Raw genomic sequence first — 10993 nt, 5'->3', positions numbered from 1 at the left:
TCCGATGACCTAAATTAGCAAGAAATTTTACTCATTGATTAGCTTCACGAAATGCATGGAGTATAACTTATAAGCTATTACCAATCCTTTTGCGAGAGTTTTGATCTCCCTAACTAATTTGAGACAAGGTGGGTAATGATACATGACCAACTTCAAACTGCGTGTTTGATACCATTTGTCTCTGGGGTGCTTCAAGTTGAAGCAAGTAATATTTGTTTTCATGTTATTTTGACCAATTTAACGTGTTTTTGTATAAAACATGGATCATCAAAGCAAATTCAAACACGCACTAAGCAATTTCTGAGTCCATCTCAGTCATTGGTTTCTTAAATAATAAAAAAGATTTTATTAAATATAATATTAATTAAATAAGTTATAAATAATCAATAATGTCTTCTAAGAAAATCAATAATGCAAAAAGAATATTTCCTAATATAAAATAACTTTCTTATGATCAATACAACACATGGGCATATTTGATTAATTTAATTTGTGTCAAAATGATCACTATAATAATATTATGCTTGCCAAATTTTAAATATAAAAAATATATTTAAAATTTTAACTTTTCTCTAAGTCACATCTTAAAAACTTTTGTTTTTCTTTTATAAAATTTATGAAGCATTAAATATTTTTTCAAGTATAACTATAATTTTTAATTACAGTTTATTTTTGTGTGTAATTAAGTGATATTTAAGATTTTTATTTTACATCCAATTAATTTTCTTTCATAAAGTTGATTCATTTGAGATAAAGTGGTGCCTTGGTTACAATTCCCTGACTACTTTTAATAAAACATTATTATATTAAAATATTAATTTAATATGATGAAAACTTCTTTTTTTTTTTATGATAGTGACTTTAAAAGTCATGCTAATTTGTAATTAATGATACTATAAAAATCTTTACACCGTAGGTATATGAAAATTAAAATTTAAAATATTTAATAAAATATACTTTAGTATTAATATATTAAGAGTGTAAATAAATATCTAAATTCTAAAATATTGTTCAAATAAAGTAGATTTTTTTTTATATAAAATAGTACTAGTATTACAAATACACCTTACAGTAGTTTTCAGTATTAAAAATCTTTTATCTACTAGCTCATTAATCAGTGTAATGAACCTTGCATAATATTATTATAAGAGTAAAATATTATTTTCATCCTCAATTATTTGTCTTCAAATCATAGAAATTTAAATTTTAAATTTCTAACAAATTTATTTATTCTATTAACTTTTATCCGTTGTCAGTAGGAAAATAAAAATATTACAATTATAGATTGAAGGAAAATATTAATAAATTTCTATTAAACCAATACAACCCTCAGAAAATATGACAAAAATGATTATTTATGTTCTTATAATAAAAGAATAAAGAAGTCGTTGTGGTTCATAGTTGTTACTTGCCACGACCCGCGACGGCGGTGGTGTACGAAGAGAGCGAGAGCAGGAGGTGAGCGGCACTCTCTCCGACTACAGATATCTTCACCACAACAGGTTTCTTTCCTCTTTTTATTTATGTTTTGGTTTGAATAAAAAGCCCTAGCGAGACTCTGAGCTTTGAATGTGATGGGTAGATAAAATGAGGTACATGAAGCCCTTGCCATTGTTTCATGATTTGAAGAATACAACTCCTCAGCGCGGAAGGTTGCTTGGTTTGGATGTCGGGGATAAATATGTTGGCCTTGCTCTTTCTGACTTTGATAACAATATTGCTTCACCTTTCAAGTACCCCTACCTACCTATCACTCTTTCTTACTTATTATTATTTCCTCATTTTTATGCTTCCTATGTTTAATGCCTCAGCGTTCTCGTCAGGAAGAAGACAAATATTAGTTTAATGGCTTCTGATTTAGAGAGTCTGGTCAGATCTTCTTCTCTCTTTTCCTTTCCATTCAAATTTGCTTACTCTTTGGTGTTTTCACTTGTTCCGTGTTTTACCACACGTATGTAATGTATATGATGTATTTATAGGTACAATGTAGTGATTTGAACAATAATACTCCCAAGCATGTTATGATGACTTGAGCTGTTTTTTATGCAGATTGCTAAATATTCCTTGAAGGGCTTTGTTATTGGCATCCCTTTTGACAAACATCAAGTGTCTTCTGATGTGAGTCCCATTTCTTTGACCATCCATGTACCATGTATTTACTGTTTTTCCTCTACTCTTACGTTTTTTTCTACTTTTTGTCAGGCTATGCAAGTGAAGGTCTTCATTGATAACCTCTGTAGAACAAAAATGCTTGAAGGTGTAAAGTATACATACTGGAATGAGAGCTTCACGTCAAAGGTGGATTAACATGTTTGCTATTATGAATTAAATATTGTCTCAAGTCTGATTTTCCAACATGACTACAGCCTTTCCCTTGTTTGGTGACTACCACTGTTGAAAGAATTAAATATCTATGAAGTGTGAAACAAATATTGCTTATTGAAGTTGAACATTGCTATATGGGATGAAAAGATTTACAGAACGATTAAGTTAATGAAGGAAAGAAAATTGAAAAACTGGATTTAAATCACAGACCACATTGTTCATAAAGTTACCTATTTCATCCAGCAAAATAAACTCCAAATTGAGGCAAAATCTGAAGTTAAATTTTGTTTGCAGAATGTGGAATTGCTGTTAAAGCCTTTGAACTTGAATCATCCAGTTCTCTCCAAGACTATGCTAGACAAGTTTGCTGCAGTAGGAATACTTCAGGTGAGTTCTTTGGCCTTCTTCTTGACATAATATACTATTGGGCTGTTATACTTCTGGTCTCATGTTATTCATTTTGGTAAAGGCAGTGTATTCTCTTCATTTGCAATTGTACTGAAAGCATAATACGAATGCATTGAGCCAGCGAGGCCTCAAATTGATTTGTGCATAGTTTTTCTGAAGTAGGACATGGTTTATTTATTATTTTGCAATTCTTTGTAAGGGATATTTATGACAATGAGAGCCCTGAACTGAAGAATAAATGATTTCCATCTCTGCAATTATTGGGCCACATCCTCTACTACTTGGCCATCTGACTATTTTCTACTGCACCAGTATTTTCTGTCTGGGTTTTGTTAGGCATTAAATTCAATCAAAAACAATTTTTTTAAGGAAGCAACCCTCTTTCATTTGTAAGGGACTCTGAAATTTAATCCAAACTACATAAACGTATCATTTAGATTTTCTTATATTTTAGGCTGTATGTTATGTTGAGCTAAAGAATTAGGTTTAGTTTACATCTACTGATATGTTGGTATTTTCTAGGGGTACCTGGATTTTGTCAACAGGAAAATGAAGCTGAAAGCAACGGAGTAAGGAACTCTTAATAATATTATTTTTCAAGCCCGCTAATGTTAGTCTCAAACTCTTTTATACCCTCTGTCTTTACATGATTGCTACTTCTCAAAACTAGTAATTTGCTATAGTGGCTCTTTTCCTTTTCACTTTTATGTATCTTTTCTCTTTATAAGTTTCTCAATATTTGACAACTTAGTGCTCTTTCTATACAGGTGAAGGCATGCATCAGAAATCACAACTAGATACCTCTGAGGTTGGTTGGAGGACAGTATAATGGATTTTATATTTTCCTATATTTGCATTCTCTATTCTGTAGCTAAAATGGAATTAGTCATGTTACCGTTCAGTTTGATTAGGTTTAGTTGACAACCTTAATGAAAAAGTTAAGTGTGGGGACTTAGTTAATTCTTCATTATGATTTGATAAGAAGAGAAACTTAGGTCTTGTATCTTCCTTTTCAATTCCAGTAGTAATTATTAACAGAGGTTAGTAATGCAATCTGTACAGACTACCGAGTTTTATCTACAAACTGAAAACAAAACTGTAGACTACATAACTTACTTGGATTAATTTGTTGCATTTTTCTTGCACTAAACATTGAATTCATTTGTGAAATTCAATGCTTTATATGATTGATTGAATTGAGAGTAAAAGTAAAAACGTTTTCTTTAATACTTATGATTTGTCTTTTGGCATGATGATATATTTTCTGAAATACTTGTACTTGTAACTTTCATCACTGTTCACTGGAATTGTCTTTGTTTTTTGTTACATTGAGGTATATTAAGCACCAAAGTAGGGGAAGGGAAAAGTTGCTCAATGGGAGATCTAACATCAACATCACATTCATATTTTGTAGACTTGAGCTGGTATCAATTTAGATGCAAGCAACGTGCTGGCTAGATTCATTTAATTTCATTGGATAATCATAAGATTTTGGTTAAACTGTTAGAGGCATGTAGAAAATTCCCACGTTAAATGTGATTTTGTAGATAAAATCAAAAGAGACAGAAAATCCTCGATTTTAATTTATTCTTTGGAATAGATTGTCAGAAAATTTGTATGAGAGATCAGGCATCCAATTATTTTATCGAAGGCACTGTTCGTTCTTTTTGCAACTCCATTATGCTAAAAAGCGTCTTTGGTTCTCAAGTTAAGCTCGATGCCTTGTTCCTTGTATTTTTTTATTTTTAAAATCAAAGTATTCGTCGAACGAAAGTCAAAGCTAATCTCATTTATGAGATTAACTTTTTCCAACAAATATTTTTTCATTTAATCTCAACATATGTAATTCTCTTTAATTGGCTGATGTCAAAGCAAAATCTCACTTTCGAGAAGTGATGAACAACAAAAATATTAGCAAGTGAAAAACTTAAAATTGTAACATCAGATTCTTTTATAATTGATCGTGCAAATTACTTTTATGCCATTTTCAAACTAATTGTGTGTTTTATGTTTGAACTTTAGCTGTGATTCATGATTTTCATGTAGATAAATAACATGACAAATTTTACATTTTTTAATAAATAAATAGAAGTTTAAAATCGTACTCTTAAATTGAAAACTACTTCTCTATTGAAATGATATTATTAACCCATATTTAAGATATGAAAAGATTAAAAGGAATTTTAAAATAAAAGATCAAAATAAATTTTATAAAAATTACTGTAATATTTCTTTAGGTTTCGTATAATGATACAAATAATTTTTTTTTTAACTATTACATTTATTTTTGGAGTATTAATGTAAAATTTGGGGATGTATTAATGAAAGTACCAGTGTGGTGTTTTCAAACATATAAAAATATATTAGTATAATATTTTTAAATTTAATTAAAGAGAGGTTAGTGTAAAAAAATAGAATTATAGGTAATTTGATAAAAACTAATTTAATAAAAAGATAAAACAATTTTAAAAAAATATTTTATTAGTTAAAATTTAATAAAAAGATAAAATAATTTAAAAAATATTTTATTAGTTAAAATTAAATTTATAAAACTTCAAAAATAAAACAATGAATGATGATATAAGTGTTGATTCCGCAGGCTGAAGGGGGGGGGGGGGGGGGGGCGAGTGGCCTGACCATTGGTTATACGAAAAAGGACATTTGGTCTATGTTTGGCACTTTGGTGGGCCCACACTGTCCCTCCAAATTGACACCACTATTCTCCTTTCCCCTCCCATTAGTCTTCACTCTTCATTTTTTATTTTATTTTTTTAGCCATTTTCGGTCACATACTCTCTCAACTCAACACTTTAATTCAAATGCTCTTTCTTATTATTTATTTTAATTTCCCCTTTCTCGTCTTAAGTCCCAAGTGAAGGAAGTCAAGTCCCATTCTTTGTCTTTTCTTCCCCCTTTCCTTTCCACCACCCCACTCCTACACTGCCTGCATTCCTCTGTCAAAACCCTAGATTTTCAAATCTAGGGTTTTGTTTTCTTAACCTGTTACGGACATGATTCAGAAACTCAACTCCCACCCTTGCTAGTTTCAGTTTTCTCTTCTCAATCTAAGCCCCTGCTTTTTTTCTTCTTTTTTTTTACATTTTCCCTCGCTAACCTCTGCCATGGGGTTTTCAATGCTGATTCTTTTTCACCTCTAAAACCACTTCCTCTCTTATTTTCTTTAACTTTTGGGCATTCACAACTCATCTTCTTTGTGGTGTTTCTAGGTAAACGAGACCCTTGTTCTTCTTGCATTCACTTGACATGATCTCTGAGCTTGTTACCTGAATCTCTGGAGCGAGCTTCTGGGCTGTAGATCCTCTTCTTTCTTCTTTGCGTTTGGGTTAAAGATCTAATTTTTCCATCATTGTTAAAGCTATTTGCTTTTGACTAGTCGAAGGGTACCTAGCTAAACCCCTGCTTTTATATCTTCACTGGTTTCTTAGTTTAATTAAGAAGTTAGCATTAGTGAAAGGATTTGGGGTTGAGGAGGAAAAATTAAGAAGAAATTATCACAGTTGACAGACCTGTCAGTAAATGCATGGATGGGAGAGAAGGCATGGCATTTCCTGGTGGCTCTGTTCCATATTACATGCAGCATAGAGGAGGAGGGGTTAGTGGGTCTGGTCCAGGAACTGGGACACAGAGTGGAGGGTTTCAACCACCCTCTGGCTTTAGAGCTTTGTCAAATGTCTCTCCAGGTTCTGCATTTAAAGTAGAGTCTCATTCTTATTCTCATTCTCAGTCTCAGCCTCAGCATGCTAGTTTTAGTCATGGCATTAACATAGGTTCCTCTCCTGATGGTGGAGGTGGAGGACCTTCTTCTGGTGAGCCTGTGAAGAAGAAAAGAGGGAGGCCTAGGAAGTATGGCCCTGATGGATCTGTTTCATTGATGCTCTCTCCCATGTCTGCCACTGCTAGTTCCACGCCGGGATCAGGCACTTCTTCGGAGAAACGGCCCAGAGGGCGCCCACCTGGAAGTGGAAGGAAGCAACAGCTTGCCACTCTAGGTACCTTTTTATAATTGTGTGAGAGTTTGAAATTATCATTTCCTGTTGATTACTTGATCTGCACATATTCGGATTTAGCTTCTCAAAAGTGATACTATCATTTGAAAGAGAAAAGTGGGGTGTTAATAATTGTTGATGAGGTCCCCAAAAGATGTTACTTTGTTTCTTTGGTCCTGAAGTTGACAGCTCGCTGACAAGTTTTTCCTATTGAAATTGTTAACTTGCTTTTAAGTTTTGAGTTCATCCTTTTGGGGTATTATGAAAAAAAAATTGGGATCAAAGCAATATAGTTAAAACATATTTAGGAGACATAAATTATGTATTTTCTCTGAGAAAATTAATGGATGAGATTATGATAAAATACATGTACATGTATAACAAACTATGAAGTTGTTAAAATCTGATTTTATGCTTATTTGGTGATTAAAAAATTGATATCTGTATAAGTTTCTGATTAACATCCTGACTGAGTTTCTCATTTGACTGTCATTTATAATCTTCCAGTTCCAAAGAAAGTCTGTGGATGTGTATCCTTTCATTTCATTTCATACTGTTATTTTTCCATTTCTACACGCACTATTGTTTAAAGTTACAATTTCTATTTTCTTCTTTTCTTTTGCTTTTATCTGTTTGGAATATTTTTTCCATTTTTTGCCATTTTTGTGCTTTATGTTTGTCGTCCAGGACTCCAAGTTATTGTTATCTCATTACTTCTTTGTCATAAATACTGCTTTAAGAATCCTTGAATTGGTAATCATTATAATAATGGATTTCCTGGACATTTATTATAGTTGAAATAAGCCAATTAGTGCGTGTTGGTTCTGCTTATTTTGAAAAACAATATTTCTTTTGCGAGCTTCCTGAGATAGATATTGAAAAGAATTAAAAAAAAAAGTAGGTTCTCAAACATGCTTGTTAAACAGAAGCAAGTTTGTCCATTATCATGATTTGTCATGTTGATCTTATGCACAAATCACAATACTTACTGCGGGTTCTCAAACATGTGCTTAAACAGAAGCAAGTTTCCACTATCATGATTCTAATGTTGATCTTTTATACAGACTGCATTACTTAATTACTTGGCAGTTCTGATTTGATTCAAATTTCTGGTCTAGATTCACCCATCATCCCAAAAGAATTTAGAAACCATGAAAACCCAGACGCTTAGTTTTTCACTTTACCTTTCCCTTTCTGGCGCAATTGTTTTATTATTATTATTATTATTATTTTGATGGTAACTCACAGTAGTAATTGGAAATGCTATCTTTTATCTGTTTTGCTATGAAGTTTGTAACTTTTAACAGTGCTTCTGTTCTTCTCTTCCTAGGTGAATGGATGAACAGTTCTGCAGGACTGGCTTTTTCACCTCATGTTATCACCGTTGGAGTTGACGAGGTAGTTATATTCTTCCATTATTTCGTAAGAGCTATTGGTTTTGATTATTTGTTTAATTCTCTTTTTTTAATAAATCCTAAATATATAACTGTTTGGGCTCGTGTGGAGTTTTTTAAAATTTTAGTGACTCCAAAATCAATGGCAGCATCAAACATCAGAAGAAAAATAAACCTGACTTGCCTAACCAAGAAAAGTTATCTGTACTTTACAAACTTCCAAAAAGCATCCGAAAAGTAACATTGGATATTTTCTTAAAAAACTACAGGGTGCTTCTCTATTATTCTTAATAATATTGATATTGATATAATTATTTTCTTTTTCCATTCATGACATGAAAGCCTCGTGGAGGGTTTGTATAATTGGCAATTGCTGAATGCACACAAGGATTGAATAGTCACAGTCTTGATCTCTTGGATTATCAATGGAATATAAACTGCAGAAGATTGCATCACACATAAATGTGGTTTCTGATTGCGTGCAACTAATGATACTTGGTGTAATAATCTAATTTGATTTTCAACCTTCAAATAATAAGCATAATTGCTGTATTCATCATGTAAACCTTCAAGATTGTTACCTATTATTTCACATTAGTTTAGAAGTTCCTTGAATGATACTTTCTTTGTTTCAGGACATTGTAGCAAAGTTATTGTCATTTGCACGGCAGAGACCAAGGGCTGTGTGCATCTTAACAGGAACTGGGACAATTTCTTCAGTCACTCTGCGCCAGCCTGCTTCTACTAGCATCGGTGTCACTTATGAGGTTAAAGAACTAAACACTACTTACCTTCACCACTAGAAAGTTTAGCATCACTATTCACAAGTATCCTCTGCATTGTCATCTCTATCCCCATTCCTTGGTTTCAGCTTAGTTATAAATTGCTATTGTGTAGCAAATTAATCGATTTAGTTATAGTTCTGCACTGTTCAAGAAAACAGGTTAATGAAGTTTGTTTTGGCAATTCTGGTATTGTAATGCGTAAAAATTCAGCTTTATGCAACAGCTATTGAGATTGAGTACTGCTTAAAGTGCTTTAGGTTGTTGGTTCTTATGATGCAATAATAAACATTTTATCTTTTACCTTTTGCAGGGCCGATTTCAAATATTATGCTTGTCTGGTTCATACTTGGTTGCTGAAGAAGGTGGACCTCACAATAGAACAGGTGGCATGAGTGTTTCCCTTTCTAGTCCTGATGGTCATATTATTGGTGGTGGTGTTACTAGGCTTGTTGCTTCAAGCCCAGTGCAGGTATATTCTTAATTGCCCTAAAATCTTGGTTCGTTGTACTAATTATTCTTTTTCTTCTTGCATGCTGCATGCTCATCCAAGACATGCTAGAACAGTAAGTTCAGCAACTGCAAGGAGTTATTGTGCATAGAGATGTTCAAATTTCAATAATGATTTGTGTTATTGTGCATCTTAGCATGCTTTAGATTCAAACGTTCCCCAAAATTTTGAGAAATTGAGACTTTGGTTGGTGCAGGTGGTAGCATGCAGTTTCGTATATGGGGGCTCCAAGCCAAAGACTAAACAAGTGACCACTACTACTACAGAAGATACCAGTTCAGAGCCTCAGAGTAGTGATAAGTTAGCTTCTCCAGGCAGTGTTCCTCCGCCTAATCAAAACTACACCTCTTCTCCTGCCCCAGGCATTTGGCCTGCATCATCAAGGCCAGTAGAGGTGAAAAGTGCACATGCACACACTGGTATTGACTTGACGCGTGGGTGAAGACCATTTATTATTCTATAAGAGACATTGCAGTTTTGTATAGAGATCTCTTGTTGTAAATGAATCGAATTTGTGAGCATTGTGACTCTTGCTATCTCTAGTTCGCGCTAACCTATGCTGTAACCAATGGATTGGGGTTAAGTAACAGTCTTGACTATGCGAAAAGTGTTTGATGGAATGGAAGCGAAAAGTGTTTGATGGAAGTGGGAAGTATGTTGTGCTAATTAATAGAACATCTAGGATCTCACCTCAATGCATTAATTCGTTACTTGGGGTGATAATAAACCAGGCAATCTATTGAGGTTTACAATCAAACTTTTTGCATAGATTATTATATCTATCAAAAAGGTTAGGCTTGCGCTTTTACGAATCTAACTTGGCAGCAGGAATGTGAAACTGATTTATCTCCATACAATCCACGAATGCTGGTTTATATTAAAATGACCAGCTAATGGCTGATTATAAAGATTCGTGGTAAAAGTTCAGTTGGAGGTAGTGTAGTTGCCCCTAATTAGTTGAGGCAATTAAAATTTATATTCCCTCGTTTCATAATTTATTGATGTTTTAACATTAAAAAAAACTCATACTGATTGAAGTTGAGTTTTCAACAAAAATTTTGAAATAGATAAATATCTATTCCAGCTGAGTTCCAATGTTATTATCTTTAAATACTTGATGTATTTATGTATGTATAGAAATTAAGAGTACGGGTATTTTAGTTTTGAGGGAGTAAGATATCAAGGTTGTTTATTTTCAAGGTTTGATAATTATAAAATATTAATAACCACGAATAAAGCATAATAAAATTTGTATATTTAATTTCTTCCATTTAAACATACCTTGTGGGTCGTTTTAATTTAATACTATAAAATTTACAATGAAAATTAGCATTCGACATGGCTAATTAGTTCTACAGTAGCTTTCTTTGTCATTTAAGGAGCAAAACACTAAAAACATAACCTGAAGGAGCAAAACACGACAAAATATTAATAACTTGAAGGTCTTTTGTCTATTTTTTTATTTTTTTTTGCATAGTGCTTGTAAGTCGTAATGAATTAAAGTGATGGTTAGTTTTGTACTTTAAGCTTCTCTATGAATAATTTTTCTGGGAGTTTAGAAGGTAA

The 10993-nt window shown here is 32.6% G+C and overlaps 2 protein-coding genes across 11 annotated transcripts; both read left to right on the top strand.

Moving 5' to 3' along the window:
- Positions 1-1348: 1348 nt before the first annotated feature.
- Positions 1349-4411, top strand: LOC114424713 (putative pre-16S rRNA nuclease). Of its 9 annotated transcripts, none has more exons than XR_003669063.1 (9): positions 1365-1502; positions 1583-1733; positions 1812-1869; positions 2050-2118; positions 2203-2298; positions 2620-2712; positions 3256-3343; positions 3501-3541; positions 4148-4411. XR_003669063.1 is itself a non-coding variant. In XM_028391583.1 (9 exons), the coding sequence occupies exons 2-8, from the start codon at positions 1588-1590 to the stop codon at positions 3502-3504; spliced, it is 513 nt and encodes a 170-aa protein (XP_028247384.1). In that variant the 5' UTR covers positions 1365-1502; positions 1583-1587; the 3' UTR covers positions 3505-3541; positions 4148-4411. The 9 variants fall into 9 exon arrangements, 6 of the variants coding, with proteins under 6 accessions (XP_028247361.1, XP_028247384.1, XP_028247388.1 ...); XR_003669064.1 differs by having other exon boundaries at positions 4077-4411; XR_003669062.1 differs by having other exon boundaries at positions 4067-4411.
- A 1130-nt stretch (positions 4412-5541) lies between these two features.
- LOC114424683 (AT-hook motif nuclear-localized protein 5-like) lies at positions 5542-10102 on the top strand. Of its 2 annotated transcripts, XM_028391549.1 has the most exons (6): positions 5542-6134; positions 6252-6743; positions 8071-8138; positions 8770-8901; positions 9230-9388; positions 9624-10102. In XM_028391549.1, the coding sequence occupies exons 2-6, from the start codon at positions 6275-6277 to the stop codon at positions 9867-9869; spliced, it is 1074 nt and encodes a 357-aa protein (XP_028247350.1). In that variant the 5' UTR covers positions 5542-6134; positions 6252-6274; the 3' UTR covers positions 9870-10102. The 2 variants fall into 2 exon arrangements, with proteins under 2 accessions (XP_028247350.1, XP_028247345.1); XM_028391544.1 differs by having other exon boundaries at positions 5543-6743.
- The last annotated feature ends 891 nt before the right edge of the window (positions 10103-10993 follow it).

Source organism: Glycine soja, chromosome 1, assembly GCF_004193775.1.
Source record: "Glycine soja cultivar W05 chromosome 1, ASM419377v2, whole genome shotgun sequence".
Classification (NCBI taxonomy): domain Eukaryota; kingdom Viridiplantae; phylum Streptophyta; class Magnoliopsida; order Fabales; family Fabaceae; genus Glycine; species Glycine soja.
This window is presented reverse-complemented; position numbering and strand designations above follow the sequence as displayed.

What these genes read in the sequence shown, in the direction of transcription:
- LOC114424713 (XM_028391583.1), top strand. Translation starts at nt 1,588, where the DNA reads ATGAGGTACATGAAGCCCTTGCCATTGTTTCATGATTTGAAGAATACA. An exon ending in AATATTGCTTCACCTTTCAA is followed by an intron (nt 1,734 to 1,811) that starts GTACCCCTACCT and finishes TTAATGCCTCAG; the next exon opens with CGTTCTCGTCAGGAAGAAGA. An exon ending in ATGAGAGCTTCACGTCAAAG is followed by an intron (nt 2,299 to 2,619) that starts GTGGATTAACAT and finishes TTTTGTTTGCAG; the next exon opens with AATGTGGAATTGCTGTTAAA.
- LOC114424683 (XM_028391549.1), top strand. Translation starts at nt 6,275, where the DNA reads ATGGATGGGAGAGAAGGCATGGCATTTCCTGGTGGCTCTGTTCCATAT. An exon ending in TCACCGTTGGAGTTGACGAG is followed by an intron (nt 8,139 to 8,769) that starts GTAGTTATATTC and finishes TCTTTGTTTCAG; the next exon opens with GACATTGTAGCAAAGTTATT. An exon ending in GCATCGGTGTCACTTATGAG is followed by an intron (nt 8,902 to 9,229) that starts GTTAAAGAACTA and finishes TACCTTTTGCAG; the next exon opens with GGCCGATTTCAAATATTATG.